The 17,547-nt window shown below is 39.0% G+C and overlaps 2 protein-coding genes and 1 long non-coding RNA gene across 3 annotated transcripts; 1 reads left to right on the top strand and 2 right to left on the bottom strand.

Annotated features, from left to right (window-relative positions):
* Positions 1 to 1,260: 1,260 nt before the first annotated feature.
* On the bottom strand, positions 1,261 to 6,343 carry LOC121646388 (proteasome subunit alpha type-6-like). The gene is made up of 7 exons (XM_041995324.1): positions 6,124 to 6,343; positions 5,375 to 5,469; positions 4,909 to 4,990; positions 4,516 to 4,671; positions 4,198 to 4,376; positions 2,086 to 2,180; positions 1,261 to 1,797 (listed from the first exon to the last, which is right to left on the bottom strand). Exons 1-7 carry the CDS (start codon positions 6,197 to 6,199, stop codon positions 1,740 to 1,742), a joined length of 741 nt encoding a protein of 246 aa, XP_041851258.1. The 5' UTR covers positions 6,200 to 6,343; the 3' UTR covers positions 1,261 to 1,739.
* A 33-nt stretch (positions 6,344 to 6,376) lies between these two features.
* LOC121646389 lies at positions 6,377 to 8,910 on the top strand. Its single transcript, XR_006011616.1, has 2 exons — positions 6,377 to 6,520; positions 7,753 to 8,910. It is a non-coding gene; the product is annotated as an uncharacterized LOC121646389 (long non-coding RNA).
* On the bottom strand, positions 8,456 to 15,955 carry LOC121646386 (myb-like protein X). Its single transcript, XM_041995323.1, has 6 exons — positions 15,691 to 15,955; positions 14,138 to 14,178; positions 13,965 to 14,034; positions 13,671 to 13,736; positions 12,538 to 13,556; positions 8,456 to 10,182 (listed from the first exon to the last, which is right to left on the bottom strand). Exons 1-6 carry the CDS (start codon positions 15,734 to 15,736, stop codon positions 10,114 to 10,116), a joined length of 1,311 nt encoding a protein of 436 aa, XP_041851257.1. The 5' UTR covers positions 15,737 to 15,955; the 3' UTR covers positions 8,456 to 10,113.
* Between the last annotated feature and the right edge of the window lie 1,592 nt (positions 15,956 to 17,547).

Genomic DNA, 17,547 nt, shown 5'->3' with positions numbered 1-17,547 from the left:
GTTCCTGTGATAATCAAGTCAAACATGGCACTCACCAGCCAATACACCACCCAAGTCTTTTGCCTTTAAACATAAAAGCTGTATGTCTGAAATAATTATTATTATTCCCATTTTGGTTGTAAGCTACACTGTAACTGAGCAAGGTCGCAGTGTTTATTTTATGCACATCCTGTCCTAATGTTAGAAGACAGACTCCTCCCAGCCATAAGGTAAGTAGGGAACAGACACTAAAAGGTATTAAGAAGCCTATCAGCATGGCTGTGCATGGGATGTCTTCTGCTTGTAGCTTTAATGAGACTAGTAGGGCTTTTTGCTGTTGACTGTGAGAATTACAAAATTACAACATGCACGCCTGTACTTTGTACTAAATAAAAGGTGAACCGAATGTGCTGAGTATATTATTTAATCTCTCATCAACTATCTTAAAATGTAACTTATGTAAAAACTATAATACTGCAAGATTCAAGCTTTAATAAAATGAAAGTGTGCAAACATTGCTGTTCTGTGTGTATTTTTCTGCTATTTTCAGCTTGAAGATATTTGATAAATGTATGTGAAGGCCAGAGGAAACTTTAAAGACACATATTTACAGACTCGAAGGATAAGTGAAACACACTCACACTAAAGATTCAGATGTAAATGTTTACGAGTCAAAATAGGTCTCCTTACATAGTAAAATAACGTAAACAGAATTATGAAACAGCGAGGAAGCTGGAGGCAGACACGATGCTGCCATCTAGTGGCTGCATGAGGTAGTTCTGCACATCCTGCAGTACATTTTTATATAGCTCGTTAACTCCTTTGAAATTAATTCTGCATTTTTTTTTCCTGATAAAATACCAGAAAACATACATATTTATGATGCTTTATTCATTTTTCCCCTGTCACACATTCTCTACCTTTCACTAAATCCTCATGCACATCTAAATTCATAGATGAAGCGAAATGCAAGCTGTGGGTCGGTGACCTGCCACTAACATCAGGTTTCAAGTTGTTTATTAATCACATGCACATACAAGATGGCATTGAAATGCAGTCGTACATGCACCCGAGGTTGTGCACACCCATTAAGCACCAGTAAAAAAAAAAAAAGAAAACACGCTAATAAACTAAAAAGACATCATAAATATATATATATATAATAAGCAACAGACCAGAGCTGTCAGATTGAGCACTCTGGTGCTGCCAGACATTAACAAGATGAATTTCATTTAATAAGGGTAGGTTATCTATATAAATATTCAAGGAAACACAGGACACTTTTAGATTTCTTTTTTTTTATTTTTTTTTTTATTATGACTGTTGTAAAAGGGTTGACAGTGACTCAGTGAGTGGACAGCTTTAATGTGATGTGGGATGGGTATAAACATCAAGTATCAAAACAACCATGAGTAATGTTCTGTTATCAACCAACAATTACTTAGTCATGGACATATGATGACGTCATGTGTCACTTAAAGCATTGTCTGTGTGTTTACAAAAGATGGTTTAATATACCAGAGGCCAAACTCTTTTAAAGCCCACTAAAGATTTGTGTAAATCACTAGAAATCACACTTGTATTGATTCTTTAAAAGAAAATCCTCAAGTGCACATAATCCGTCCTCAAGAATAAATGGATGAAAAACTGTGCGTTTGTCTTCAGACTGTAGGCAACAGTGTGGCTAAACCGGGTTGAATCTAACACACTCAACATAGGATGCTGTGATGAACTGCTGAGCGCCGTTTGTGAGCGAGCCTCTACTCCCGTTCAGCGATGGCCACCAGGTGGGCTTCAATCTCGGCCTCTGACAGCGTCCTGCAGGCCCAAGAAGAAGAGACAAGAAAGTATAGAAAATAAAGCAAATGCAGAGGGATCAAGGTTTAATACATGAATTCTGTTTAAAATAACTAATTCAAATGATAATGAGAAGTTACATACAATATGACGACAGTAAATTGACGTAGACTAAAAGTTAAAGACTACACAGGAAGATAACATGAAAACTAGAGCGATAGATACATAAAATAATAATTAATTTAAATTCCTACCTGTATCCAAAGTAATACCTTTGTATAATACTGTAATAATTCTGAATGAAGTTACCTGAACTTAGGTTTGTCTTTGGTCACCACGCCGACCTCCAGCTCAGAAGCCTTGAAGTCCAACGACAGAACAGAGGACAGACAGGATATAGCCATCTGGAATGACAGAGGAGTGAGGTGAGGAGGCTGAATTTAGAGCAAACGCCGCTATCAGTACCATACTTATTTATGATTTTATTTCAATGATGACAACTCTATCAGATGAACTAAAGACATAAAAACAAATGTTCAGTGTGATCCATTAGAAGCTCTTCGAGTCAAAGCTTCCGTTAGCATGTTGAAGCTTTGCCAGTCGACTAAAAGGCTTTGGTGGTTTTGACAAGTGATGCTTAAAAGTTTAGGTACTTAACACCTTTAAAATCACATTAAGTTGTGAAAATGGATGCAGATGAGTTGTAGTGTGAAACTAATGAGGCAAAGATCTTGAGGCCAACCAGATAACTGATATAGCGGTCGTCCCTATGACCCCGAATTGCAGTAAAACCGCAAAAGTATTTTAGCAGTCCACCCTTTCATCCCCACAAAACCCGGGATTAGCCTCCATGAAACTGGTCATGTCTGAAACCAGGTACCAAGGTGGATAGGTTTGAGACCTCTACCGTTTGTAGTATTGTGAGGACAGTGTAACCGCAGAACTAGAGGATATGACGTCAGTGTAATGAGCATACGCTAAACACAACAATAATGGCGTTGATGACCAGCTGTGTTGTGGTGCTGCTCCAGGCAGTCCTGGCCTGTGTACAGCTTTAGCACCAAAATGCACAGCTTTTATAACACAGTATTGCACAACTGTACCTGTAACAGCAGGAGCAAGCGGATATGTCATTATCTGTGCATGCGCTATGTGTTGTTCTGGAGTGTTACTCTTTAATCATCGTAGCGCCCCCCACAGCCTTGTAGTATGTACTACAGCGGTTTCGTGGGGATGTTGAAGCCTTTCTCCTAGTTTCCGACACCATTTTCACACCTGAACTGGCTTCAGTGCCGTGTGGACATAGTCTAAGGCTGCTTTGATCTGGATTTGGATTGATTTGAAGCCTTTAATTTATAACTTTCCTGTCTTTAACAATATCCAATGTTAGGTATTAAGTAAATAATTTATTTTATATATATATCAAACGCTGAAAGTGAAACATTTAACTATTTAATCTAAAATATGAGCTCATCTTCAATTTGATGGTAGCAACATCTTTAAAATAAGCTGGGATGGGGCAAAAAAAGGCTGAAAGTATGTGATGCTAGATCTAAATAGCTGTTGGAGGATGGTTACAGCACTAAAAAAGCAACTTAAAGCGGCAGAGTCTCTCATATGTAAAGATGAGCATCTGTTTAGCAATCCGCAAAAAGCTGTACAAATTGTAGAGCAATTTAAGAATAAAATGCCTCAATGTATATCACATGGCACTTGAATATTACGTAATATATAGTAAATAATAACCATTTAGAGAATTTGGCGAAATCTCCAATATCAGGTATCAGTAATGGATATCTGATTTTGGGCAGCACTGCATTAAAAACAGGCTTGACTCTGATACGTAAAACACTGCTTGGCTCATTAACACATCAAGTGTGTGAACACGCTTCACTGTGCTGTCCATAAATGCAGGTTCAAGCTCTTGTTATAACCACTCGGTCCCAAACCCTGCATCTCTGATGGTGTAAAGGTGCCTTAGAGCCTGAGTCATTTTCAACTTGCACATTTGGAAAGGAAACATTAATGTGGAAAGATATAAACAGGTATTAGAGCAAATATGCACCTATCCAGACAGTGTCTTTCATATTTCAGCAAAACATTGCTAAACTACACAGGACAAGAGTCTGGATGCTGCAGTTCAGTCCTTCCACCAACTGGAAACCTTTGGTGAATCATAAAATGCAAAATAAAACAAAGACCCAGGACTGCCCTGAAACTAGTCCTGTATCAGACAAGAATGATCCAACAACTAGATTCCTTAGTTCCCATACGTTTACAGACTGCTGTTAAAAGAAAAGGAGATGCACAGCTCTCTCTGTCCTCACCTTTCTCAAACATACGTTTGGTTCTCCTGATTAACCGTCTAAGTCACCACTAATCAAAAGCATAAAAATGTTAAATGCAAGGAACTTGCTTTACCTGCACTGTCCCGTCGTGTGACCATTCTTGCTTCCTCTTCAGTTTTTTCTCTAGGTAGCTGTTAGCCTCTGTCTGCTTGGCACCAACCGCTGTGGCTCTGAATCCACAGTAGTAGCCTGCTGGGTCACATTTATACAGGACAGGTCCGAGCTGGGGGTCAATAGCCACCAGAATCATACCTAGAGTGATGGTGACAGAAAGATGCTGCTTTTAGAAATTTGCAGAAAAAAAACAACAATAGACACTGAATGATTTTAGAAAGGAAGAATATCAGAAGTCACATGAAAAGTAATGTGGAAAATAAAATGCTTTACTCACAGCAGCCTAAAGGTCTCATCTCTGCATTTTGTGTGTAGACCTGGGAGATATCAGCCAGCCTACGACACAACACATCTGCTGTGATGTCATAACCGAACTTATATTTCCATTCGCCAGCTTCCACCCGGGCCCGGTGAACCTGTGAACGACCGTCAGCTGCACAAACAGAGGGGAGGCTTATTATACACACAAATAAATGTATCCAATAAATAAAACTTAACGTTAAATCCATAGATGACACCTCGACCAACACATGATTTGCATACACTGTTGTCTGCCACTAGCAAATCTTCCTGCTGTAGTACGGTCTTTGTTCACATTTATTACATGACAGTATCACAGTTACTTGGATAATAATACTGTAAATATGGCGTGCATATGAGGAAAACACACCATTGTGTCCAGTCATCACACAGCCAATGCGAGGAGTTAGTTTGAACATGTTTGTCACAGTGGAGGAGTCCAGCAGCTTGTCCTGAAGACAAAGAAAAGGACACATGAAATCCAATGTATGCTTAGATTAGGTGGATTTAATTATTAGTGCCTACATTTAGTTACAATAATATAAAACCAAAATAAATACAGGGACAAGTATCTTCTCTTGTTATATTTTTATATATCTTTGTCATCCATAATATTTTCAAGCACATTTCATCAAATCTGGACTCAACCAGCATTATGCCTGCTGGGACATCTCAGTGCTGTGTGGTAATGTGAGTACTACCATGGATCCTGTTCATATGCAGATATCTTGTTCCAGCTTTTAGCTGACTTGACTCATGTGGCTTTACTGTTTGGCTTCAGTTCACTTCACCAGCATCCCTGTGAGGCGTGGGTGTCTTTGTGCATGACATCTTACCGGTACTTTCTTTTGCGTGACCACCACAACGCTGTCTGTCCCCCTGACCCCAACAGATGTTAACCCACTCTGGGAGATGGCTTTGAAGGCATACTCTAGATGGGAAAACAGAAAATACACGAGTATAGAAAAAGAGAAGAGAAAACAGTGCTATATTTTCCTTCACCAACAGAAAAGTGAACCAGTAGTAGTTGCCAGATGTAGCTACGGTTTGGGTGTGCTGATTTTAGCAGATTTGTCGAATTCAGCTTTATTAAGCCTGAATATGGACCATTGTGACCATTTTGTTTTTTTTAAGGGAGTAACCACTTCGGTTTTCACACCCAGAACAGAGTAAGTGTACCTGGGTTGATTTTACGGAGTCACTCGCTACCTTCTCTCTTTACACACAGCCAAACCTGGCAACCAGGTTAGCTTGAATGACTGAAAGGCTACTTTAAAAAAAAAACTAAAATCAAGGTTTTACAGACCAAAACTGCTGTTTAGCCATATAGTTGTAAAGTTTAACAACAGGTTTAACATTTAAATGATTAAATTTAGGTGTCCATTTTTAAAGTAGAGAAAACAATGTGTATTAATTTTTGTTGCTAGCTTCACCTCGACCCAACCTGGAAACTTCACCATTTTTTCTGTTTTTGTAGAGAACTTTGGTTTAAATAAAGTTGGAATTTATACAGTGTTGCGGTTGTATTCCTTTGTTATGTAGCAGCCATGCTGTTTAACTAGTCTTTGCTAAAAAGCTTCCTTACCGACTTGGTAGAGGCGGCCCTCCGGTGAAAATATGGTGATGTGTCGGTCGAAACCTGCGTTAGACCCGCGGGACATTTTTTTTTTCTGGTGACCTCAGATGAACTCAGCGACCGACTAATGTGCCCCGTTGTGTAGTATAATCGATTATTGTTACGTTTTGTTAGAGTTAGTCGATGGGAAACGGCATGCTTGTGTCGCTCCTGAATGATATGCAGGATAATGACTTCCCTGAAAGATTTTTACTTTCTCTTTCAGTTATTCAGAGCCGCTCCAGCTCGCTCGGTGATTGGATGGCAGTAACGAGGAAGCCAGCTTGGTTTACCAGCCGCTGCCTTCACCTGCGCACTGAAACGGGTCGGACACTGGAAGTAACTCATCTCAACAAAAAATTATGAGGTTTGTCAAAAGAGGGTTTAAGAAAGCGAAGTGTCGTCCACTGACTCGCCCCTCTGTCTCTGTGCTGCTTGTGGTCCCAAACGCGCTGCCAAAAGTCGGGCCAGTTAGTTTCAGATAGACATTATTATAGTTGCATGGTTTTAAGCAAGTAAATACATTCAGATAAATAACTAAAAGCTCTATTGCTCTACAGCGCCTGGGAAAAATATGGAATTACAATACTTCAAGTGAAAAAAAAATACAGCTGAAAGGTCTGGCCTTGTAAATATGCTTACCTCTATATATATTCATTTATTGTAAAATATAGGCCTCTAGATATACAGTATAATTATTTATTAATTTATTAATCTTGTATTTATTTATTTACTGTAACTTATATATGAAAAAAATAGTCTTGGACCTTATTATTACTGGTATTAGTATTATTTCCCTCCAGTTTCCAACACAAATATTCAATTATATGCTAAAATCTGAAAAAATAAATAAATAATAATGATAAAATTTAAACCTTTTTGCTAAGTGGAAAGATTAACTATGACTTCCTCATCATCAAACCCACTTTCCATTAATGGAATGAAAAAAAGCAGTGGTAGATACAGGATTTGTCTAAGTCATGATGGGGCCACATTTGAAAGAGAGGGGACGAATATACACAGTATGGCTAATATCCATTCACACAGTCAAACTACAGTGGATTGCAAAATTGTTCCAACTGAATTCTCCCTGTTGTCTTTTGCTGCTTTCTTTTCACTTCTGAAGTCAGAAATTAGAGCTGGGAATGATGTCATGTCCAAGGTGAGCACGTTCCAGTTTCAAGTTAGAAAACCAGTAAGATTTGATCATAGTTGTGGTCATGCACCAAGCATGTTGTCATAAACAGTACATGCTGATAATGAAACATTCAGTACTATCGGTTTAACTGATTTAATGAAAAAGAAGAATTTTAACATTTTAAATTCAGACCTTTGGAGTTGCTGAGCCACAGAAAGACGCAGTAAATGTAACCTGATTAGTCGGTCTGTTGTCCGATATAAGTAAAATTAATCTATTTTGCACCTTTCACAGACTAAATCTGATCATTTTTAATGAATAGTCAAATACACATATTTTGTGGGTGACCATTAATTAGTTATTGAAACATAAAGATTAAGATACTGCAAGGGGACACGTATAATACAGGTTTTATTTTGCTATTATTTTGTCATGTTCTGTTCTTGTTACTTGTGCTTCAGAGATCCTACTGGGTGTGGTGGTGCTAACTGGAGATTCTCCTCATCTGGTGGTAATGGGAGATGCCACTCACCCGCTGCTGTTTGACTTTCCCAGCCTACATAAGAGCCAGTTTGCAGTCCACTCGTCGCCAGATCGTTGCCTTACCCTAGTGGTACAACACCGGCCATTAAGAGTTGTTTGAGTTTTTTGTGCACAGTCTTACGTGTAACTTTTGTCCTGCCACCTTTCCAGTCTGAAGATCCCACCACAAGCTGTCATTCTGGCCTGCTGTCCTGCCACCACCCCTGCCTCAGTTGCTTCCCAAGGACTGTGGACTCACTTTAAATAAACCTGTTACCGCTTTACAGAATCTGCTGTCTGCTCCTTCCTGGTTCCTGCCTGTCTTCCCGCAAACCTTAACAGTTTAAGAACTCCATGTTCAGCTGTATGTGTCTCTGTTTGGCACAGATATTAGCGTCAATATAGCCCACTCAGTTACCTCCAGGTCCACTGAAGGAAGCTTTTTCTCCTCTCAGTTCAGGCCACCAGCTCTCGTTAGTTGACAACCGCAGTCTGAAAAGGCAATTTTGTTGTTTACAGCCATTGTAGCAGTACTTATAAGAAAACCAAAATCCAAGGGCAGAAGTTTTTACAACAATTTTGTTGTAAAAGTTCTTTTAGTGTATTTCTGTTTTTGCTCAAACAAAAGGCAACACAAAGATGTTTGTTACACTGTTTATTGATTGACAGGTAGCACTGAAAAGAATACAGCAGGCACAAAATACAACACTCTGATTGGCCAGTAATATTGCAAATCTTTTTTTTTCTCTATGCCCAGTATGTCACCCGCTCCTGCCCACCCCCAAAACACAGACATTTTCTACAACTTTCATGCTGGCTTATTGGTCACATTTCATGGAAACATTCTGCATTTCTGTAGAAAAGAAAAAGAAAAGTAAACTACAGTACATTCATTTTTAGTGGGCAAAGTTCTCCTCTTTGGAATATTTTAGTTTTGACTAAGAATGTATATTATTACTGTGTTTACACAAGCTGAACTAGCTGCTTGGCTAGTGTTCAAATACATAAATGTACTGTAAAGCTTGGCTTTGTAGAAAAACAAGGAATTATATTTGCTATATGAGTACATAATTATGTACTTTGATTATATATTAAAATACATCAAACAAATCATCATCTGGCTATTTATTGCATTCAAATGTGCTGTAATCTAAACTATATTATTGCAGAAAGTGGGCCTCCAATGGTAACCCTGTTAATCCTGCACTACGTGCATGTCTACCCAGTGTCCTCATGGGGGCGCTGTTGCTTAATATTTCATAGAACCTTGGCTTACAGACCACAAAACTTCACATTTACACAAATGAGGTGACAGCTGTAAAATCGGTGATGTAAAATTAATGAGAATTGTGAGTGTTGCTGTTACCAAAAGACAACAAATGGCTTTAGTGTGTCCCTCCTTCTTCCCTCGACTCCTCCTTGGCTTGTTGACATAAGAGTGCAAAGCTGGTTAAGAACCTGAAGTGACACTTTTAGACCTTATAAGCTCATAAGTACAGCACATCCTGTCACCACGCCACCCACCGCACAAAAGACTAACTTAACATCTGACATGAGAGTGCAGAATCACCATCAGCATCCTCTTGTGTCTTTTTTTTTTTTTTTGGCTTGTGTCACTTCAGTTAATCACAAACAGTCTAGATTTAACAGTGCGAGCCAAATGAAACACAATCCTTATTTCTACGTGATCATCAAAGAAGTGAAGAGGAAATTATGTCTTCATATGTAGAAATATCAGCATTACATATTGTTAACAGTCAGAACAGCAGGGACAGCCTACAGGTGCCGTTATTGCACAAAATATCTACACCAGCTTTCCTCTCCAACTATACACAATCAAAGACGATACTGTTGGAGTTAAGAAGCACTGATTGACAGATTTTCTGGCTTTTAATCTGCAGTCAAAATGAACATCTGAATAAAAGTGCAACAGCTTTTTAAAAGTGCAACTGAAGAGAAAATACCCTGTCTGCCTTACAAACAGCATTTACTTGAACTCAGACAGGAACACCACTGATGGACACAAGCTTTCAGCTTCACCAGAAAACAGATTTTTTTTTGTTTGTTTCTATGTCAAGACACATTTTGCAGGGCAAAAATGGTCAGCTTTTCCCAGGTAATTTAAAAGCAGACATGATATAACAGCATGTACAGTTTCTAATAATTTCCTTTAACAGATTCACGTCTAAAGAAATTTCTCTGAGTGCTGTGAGGATGGTGAAGGCTGTTAAATGGGAAATGTGTGAGCTGGACGTGGGACTGCAACAAAGGGGTTCATAAGTCTGCTGTGTGGGTGTATCTTATCCTCTGCGAAGCTCCCTCAGATCTGCAGCAACTTTGCGCAACTCTGCTTCGATCTCCAGGAGCTCCTGTGGACAGAAAGAAGAGGACTGAATGAGACGAGGATGTCGTGAGTGTGTGTACACAAAGCCAACTCAACAAATGCCTAAAAGAGGGAAAAGAAAGCAAACTTTCTGCACTTACACATTGAGTGGTCACTAAACACCTCCTGCTTTATGTTTGTGTGCAACTTTAAATCATGCCTGTATTGTAGCATCATTATTTTTCAGCCCCTTGTCTGAGCTATCTCACAGTCAGTCGCCAATATAACTCAAAATCTGTTGAAACTGTCTTTGGAATTATTATGATTAGCAGACACAACCAGTTCATCTACCAGTGGGATTGGTAAATAGTAAATTCTCTAGACTCAGGACCTTTAAAACTTGTTTTGTGCTCTACAAAACACTTCACTCATACACCAACCATGTGTGCATTAACTGTAATATTCTGGCTATTCATCTTATTTTGAATAAGACAACATCCTAGTTACAGGTTTTAGATAAAATGCACCTTAGATATTCCATCCATATTCTCATTTAAATGTTAAGGAGCCCAGCTTGACGAATGAGTCATGCCCACAACACATTCCTGGTGTGTCTTCTTTTTACTCTATTGAAACTGATGTTGCCAGATCTTGTGATACAAACAAGCAATTTGATCTAAGAAAACATGTTCAAAACAAGACACGTTTTAAACAAAAAGGAAGCCCAAAGTTGCTTATAACTAGCAGACCTGGCAACGTTAGAAACACTTTGTGTGTGGCCATGAAACTCAGAAGATGTAATATTTAGTTTAATGTGTTTACCTCTCAAATTTAAAGATGAAGAGACATTATTGTCATTGTAAACTTACAACAAAATTTTGTTAGTGACAATCACTGCAGTAGCAACAGTAAAAATCTAAAATTATACAACTAAAGTACACTATAAGAGAGGCAAAGAAATAACACACAGTGTTGAAAGGTACAGTACGGGCCATGTACCAAAAAGGTATATCTGAGGAGTTTGCATGCACATACGTATACCACAAGCCTGAACCATTATGGCAGTTCAGGCTTGTCCAAGGACATTTTGATATGTGACAGGGCTGGGAATCGAACCACACTTTACCATTCTACCCACTGAGCCACAGTCGACCTGAAGAAGGCGTAATAAGGAGTAAAAGTAAAATAACAATGAGCACCACAGCTCGGTACAACCCTAAAGAAAAGTGCCACACTGCCAGATAGTGTGTGAATGCTGCAGAAGGTTGTATTAAATCAATTTGCTTGTTAAACATTCAGCTCTGACACATAACAGTAACAAGATCTTTGTTTCTCATCTGTCAGTGGACAAATCTTAAAAAAAGCAGACACTGGGGTCTGAAAGAACCTTTTAGTTCCTAGAAAAAAGTTCCTGTGGCTTTATCCTGAACATACCCTGAACTTTTGGTTGAACTGCAGCAAACCTCAGCTGATCCTGCACCTCAGATAAACATATAAACACCAGCCTGTATGAGTCCGTGTGTGTGTGTTACTCAGAACTGATAGTTGTGTTTTATGGTGTCGGCACTTTAATGCAAAAGGAAAAAAGGCAATCCAGGCAAAGAGCCATGTCTCAACACAGACAGGTATTTTTTGTGTTGTTGATCTTCTTATAAATATCTTAATTAGTTTGGCTAATGGCTAACAGGTATTAGCTCACCTTCATACAGGCTATTCAAAGAAACTGGAAAAATTAGATATGCTTGACTGAGCAATGTTGAACTGTAAGAACTGCATCTTATTATTCTTGATACAGTCAAGTGACCGAGTTAAATGTTGCTTCAGCAAAAGTATTTACACCACTCAGAAGCTACAACATGAATTTAAGACAGCTGTCTGTAGAGTGTGATCATTGCATTTCTCTTTTATGTTTCTATATATGTACCCAAAACAATCATGTCAAATTTTTAAATGTAGAATAATAATAAAACAAACAGAAAAAGTCTATGAACTCTGAGGGGGCACGTACTGTAGTTCCTTAAAATCTCATCTTTTTTACTCAGTAACTATGGTCGCTTTTAAGACCCATAGTTAAAACTTTGGATTTATCATCATAAAACTTGTGACCTGAAGCTTGATGAATTTATAGATTCTAATTATATATCTTGACTTGAAAATAAGTTAAAAAGAATCAGATTTAATTTGCAATAAGATGCATTTTAAAAGGTTTTTATTGGTATGTTTACATTCCTCAAAAAGTCTCAAAGTCATTAAAATCTGATGCAATTTAAATGTAGACTGATTTTTTTTTATTTATGTTTATTTGTTAGTTTTTCTTATTTTTTAGTGATTGTAGCTGCAGAAACAATTGTTTACACTCTAATTCTCTGGTAAAATTCAAGCATCATTTGTGAAAACTTACCTCTCCTTCATCTTCCTCAGCACCCCCCTCATCCTCATCTACATCATCCTCCTGGTCTTCCTCATCCTCTCTTATGTATTCATCCTCATCTTCCTCATCCTCACCGTTTTCATTTTCATCCTCATCTCCATCCTTGTACCTCTCTCGCTCAAACTGCCGCGTAGCCTCATCGCTAGCTTTCTCCATCACCCTCTTCTGCTGCGGCTCCTTCACCTTCATCGCTTCGTCCTTCTTCTTTACTTCATTCTCAGCTTTTCCATCCAACTCTTTCCCCTTTTCAGCCCCTTTCTCTTTGCCCTGCTCATCCTCCATCTTTCCATCCATGCTGTCCTCCTTCTTCCTCCCCTGCATGTCCTGCTCTTCTTCCTCCTCCTGTGCCCGTTTCATCTTTCTGACGAGTTCATCCAGCTCCTCCTGCTTCGCCTTCCTCTCCCTCTCCTGCTCCGGATTGCTCCTGGTGTCCTGATCTTTCAGCAGCTCCTTCAACTCCTTCTCCACCTTCTCCTTCTCTACCATCAGCTCCACCTCATTCTTCCTCCTCTCTTCGATCCTCTGCTTCTCCAAGTCCTCTTCTGTTTCTTCCCCCTTCTCTTTGTTCTCTTTTATCTCTTCATCTTCTACCTCCTGCTTCTGCTCGGCTTCAGAGCCGTTCTGGATCTCTCTCTCCTTCACAGCTTCATATCGCTTCTTTTTCAGCTCTTTCAGCAGTTCCTTAAGCTCCTCATCATTCCTCTCCTCCTTTCCTTTCTTGTTGATCTCTTCAGCAAGCAGCTCCTCGAGCTCCTTCGCTCTCTCCTCTTCATCGTCAGTCCCTGTGCTGTCAATCCGTGGCTCCTCCGTCATCTTCTCCTTGATGTCATAATCGTCCTTTGTCTCTTCTTTTATTTTCTCTGACTGCTTTTCAACATCGGTCACATATCTTTCATCCTCCTTGTCATCCCTCTGTTCAAAGTCGCTCTCATCATCGGCAGGATTGTATTCATATCTCTCCCTTTCATCACCTTGCTCCTTTTCTTTCTCTGCAAAAGTTGCATCGCAGTAGTCAGTATGAGTTACAGAGAATTAATTACTCAATATCTCCATGTGTTCATGCTATCAAACAGCAAATATTACCTGTGTGACTTTGTGCTTACCTTCATCAGCCAGTCTCTGCAGCTCTCGGAGAAGACCTTGATGTCTTTGCACTTCATCGAGTTCCTCTGCAGAAATATTAAGACACAAAGACTCAAAAAACACAAGTACACCAAACCCTGAGAAATTTGACAAAATGAAAAAAAAAAAAAAGTGGAATAAAAATAAATCTATTTGAATGTAGTTGGATGGAGGTAAAAAAATATAATAAAATGGAAATTCTCAAGTTAAGCACCCAAAGATGTTCATCGTGTGAGTAAATGTACTGTTTTTCTTTCTTATCATTTGGCTATTACCTGTTAACTGCGGTCCACATTCATGTTGCAGCCCATCTTCATTCAGTGTCTCCTGAATAATACACTCAACCTGTTGGTAAAATCCAAGCAATACACACAATCAATACAATTAATGACCAAGTTATTAAGAGGTAAAGAATGAATGACAGTGGAAATAAAAACTAGTTTCTGACCTTTGCATCATTAAGGGGTGAGGTTACTGGCCGGCTTCCCACTGAGAACAAAACATGAAGAGAAAAGACAGAGTGGGGGAGAAATTGAATAAATATCTATTTATTATTTCTTTAGCAGTATAACTAAACTAAATCACCTCGCACATCTATCCTGCAGTGCCATAGGTGGAGCTGTGCCCTCATTAAGTTGAGAGCAGTTACCTCAGTAAAGAAGCTTAACCTCCCATTGCTCTGGCTCTGAGATGTAGACATGCTGTGGCTTTAGCTGGCAGGTAGTTTCCCACCAGGGCTAAATCAGTCACTAATCCCTCTCCTCCATCTACTCCATTAAAAGCACATTAAGCAGCTCTCCCAACACCTTTTCTCATGGATATACTGTGAATCTAGCACGGTCCAGAATGTCAGTACAGATCAGATCACAATCTTAACTCTTCCTACGGAATTGTATTCTTGTTTTTTTCCCCTCATCATGCATAAACATCAACATCTGTTGCCCATGTGGATAAAAAGTGTCCTGGTAACTGAAGTCTAGTTTAGCTGGAAATACAAAAGCATCATTATTAATCTAAACTCAATGATTTCCATCAGTCTGGACAGTACAGACAAAGATCAATAAGATTAATTGGTGCCTTTGGCCAGTAATCACACTTCACACAGACATGTGTTCAGCTCACATAAAAAACATGGCCTTGTGATGTTCCACCGTGTCCATGTGAGGTGGCGTGCATGTATGTGTGTGCATGGTGGTTGAACTGAAGCATGCGCAGCAGCACATAACATAGTTTACATTAAACCTTCACTTGACATTTGATTAGTGCTGCCTGCTGTTGACGCTTCAGTTTAAGTCGCTTACCATTATTAATATAAGGGTGGTTTGTTATTTCACACACTGCGACACAGAATAAAGCCTCATACTTTATATAGTCTTCGCTATGTAGGTTATAGACTCTGCTGCTGCATAACAAAGCACGTAACACTGGTGCGACCCAATATTAACCCTGCTGTCATACGCGTGGGAGCCAGATTTCCTCTGATTCTTCCTGTCTCCCAGCCTTTAATTACGGCGGCTTGCTTTCAAGGTGCTCGGCGCGTGTTCCCGCGGCACGCGCACATGAGTTCACCTGTGCGTGCTTTAAATGTGTATTTTAAGGACCAAATTAAATAGATAAATGAGTATTTGACTGTATATTAAATTATCTGACCGTTCAGAGTCAGTATGGTTTGACAGAGAAGCAGAAAAAAATGTGGACGCATATTTTAAATTATATAACACCGCTCGCCGCGTTAAGCGTATTAAGACTTAAAGCTCCTGAAGCTTCCGCCATTAGCTTAGCTTACACCTTGGGGTTCCTTCCTCCTCTGCAAAAACATTATTTTACTCTGTTTTTACCGTGTCGCTAACAGTGAAGCTAAGGCAGCAGTGTGTAAAAGATGCGTTTCTGGTGCAGCCCGCTGAGAGATGCCGCCTTCCCACATTTTGTACCGTCAGTTTACATACACACGCACGCACCAAGTGTTAACTGTAGCTTATAATTAATGTGATGCACGCTTACCTCCGACTGCAGCCCAAAGAAAAACCGCGGTTATCAGAATTCCCATAGGATCCGAAAAAGTCAGGCTCCTCTTGGAGATAACCTTGGAAATGATGGGCTGGATCCTCTTTACACACACGCGCGCACACACTGAGTGAGGTGGAGCCGAGCCGAGGTGTGTAAGTATTTTGTCAGGTGACTGAGTCCAGATCAAAGCCCAGAGCGCTGCCAGGAGGTCAGATGTTCCCCCTGTCGTCTCACTGTGCTAACAAAACGTTGCTGCGTTAAATAGTCCCTCTCACAGCGAGAGGATACGGCCAAATTAAATTCAGGGTTAAAGCAGCTGAGTCAATATCACCATCAGGTACCTTCCCCATTCCCCCAGAAAAATGCTAAGATTTTTCATTTTTAAGCAGATGTTAAGCTGTTAGAAATGCACCCCTAATGATAAATGAACTAAAAGCAAACATTGTAATTACATGGTGGTTATAAAAACATTTAGAAAGCTTTATAGTCCCTTTCTCAACAATATATTTCAGTTAATGGGAACAGTATTTGCCATAATTTAATTATTAGCCAAACTTTTTGTTTTTCTATAAAATCTGAGCTGTACTTTTTCTAAATGAAATCTAACAAGATAGGATCTGGTCAAACTTTCAAACCAATTGTTTTTTTTATACAGGAATCACACAAAAGGTTTTGCTGACTTGTGAAAGTAATTTTATTTTCATAAAACATGAAAATGACAGGGTTGTGAAATGTCACTGAATGGCCTAATGAATGAAAAAAAAGAAAAAATATAAAGGAAATTATATTTTTTAAAATCAAGTCAGAGGTCTTTTTCCCATATAAGGGGAAATTACCAGTTGATATAATCTACCTGCATGTGGCCACTGAATAAAGATGCCCAAAATGAGCCAGTAATGTGCCTTAAAGGTCAAACATCAACTGTAGAAAAACAACAAAAAATATTTTTAAGTGGAGAACAGCTGATTAAAAAAATAAATAAAAAAACAAGGTTACAGAGAACACTTAGACACATCTCCAAACAATATCCCACTTTTTGCAGACATGGCTCATGCAGGCGCTTCAAACTGTACGTGCTTTTTTGGAGCCTGTTGTTCTGGTATTAGGTAAAGTAGACTGTCTAGCCAAAAAAATCACAAAAAAAAAAAATCACACTTTAATATTTGGTCGGACCTCCTTTAGCTCTGCATTCACTATAGCATTGTTTCAATAAGCTTCTGCAATGTCCCAAGATGCATTTCCTTCCAAAGTTGCATTAATTTTTCACTAAGATCTTGTCTTGATGTTGAGAGAGTCTGACCAGGTTATTCCACCTTCCCTCAGCAACTAGGTATCAACACGAGCCCTTTAGAACATGCACCATGGTTGATTTCACAAGAGGACATTATTTATGGAAGAGAGGGGAAAAAATGAATGTGACAGAGCAAGATATGAGAAGAGTCAGCATCAAACTGACTTTTACTGACTGGGGAGACCTCAGAGAAGAGACAGGATGCAAGATGGAAGTTAAATTAGCCGTTAGGAGATGCTTTGTTGAGAAAATCTGATAAAGTTTAGCAGTGCTTCTTTAAGCCCAGAATAAGTGGGTTCTACACAATAAGGACCTTCCATTCCTAAACCCTTCCAACCCGACCATGGTTCTGGATATGAATGGAATGACAGTGTTGCTGTCTAAATATTTGTTTAACTTTCAAGGAAACCACTGACGGCAAACTATATGAGACAAAATATATACTTACTTTAATTTTTCTCATTGTTGTATCTTTAAATTTCTCAAGAGACCATCAGACTAACATTCATGATTTCCATCTCATTTGAGAGAACATATATATATATATATATATATATATA

This window comes from Melanotaenia boesemani, chromosome 9 (assembly GCF_017639745.1).
Source record: "Melanotaenia boesemani isolate fMelBoe1 chromosome 9, fMelBoe1.pri, whole genome shotgun sequence".
NCBI classification, from domain to species: Eukaryota; Metazoa; Chordata; class Actinopteri; order Atheriniformes; family Melanotaeniidae; genus Melanotaenia; species Melanotaenia boesemani.
Note: the sequence above shows the minus strand (reverse complement) of the source record. Positions and strands in the feature narration are given on the sequence as shown.

Coding starts and splice junctions, on each gene's coding strand:
- LOC121646388 (XM_041995324.1), bottom strand. CDS start 6,199: ATGTCCCGCGGGTCTAACGCAGGTTTCGACCGACACATCACCATATTT. Junction 4,991..5,374: donor TCACGCAAAAGAAAGTACCG/GTAAGATGTCAT, acceptor CTTTGTCTTCAG/GACAAGCTGCTGGACTCCTC. Junction 2,181..4,197: donor CACACGACGGGACAGTGCAG/GTAAAGCAAGTT, acceptor CTGTCATTCCAG/ATGGCTATATCCTGTCTGTC.
- LOC121646386 (XM_041995323.1), bottom strand. CDS start 15,736: ATGGGAATTCTGATAACCGCGGTTTTTCTTTGGGCTGCAGTCGGAG. Junction 13,737..13,964: donor ATGTGGACCGCAGTTAACAG/GTAATAGCCAAA, acceptor ATATTTCTGCAG/AGGAACTCGATGAAGTGCAA. Junction 13,557..13,670: donor GCAGAGACTGGCTGATGAAG/GTAAGCACAAAG, acceptor CAACTTTTGCAG/AGAAAGAAAAGGAGCAAGGT.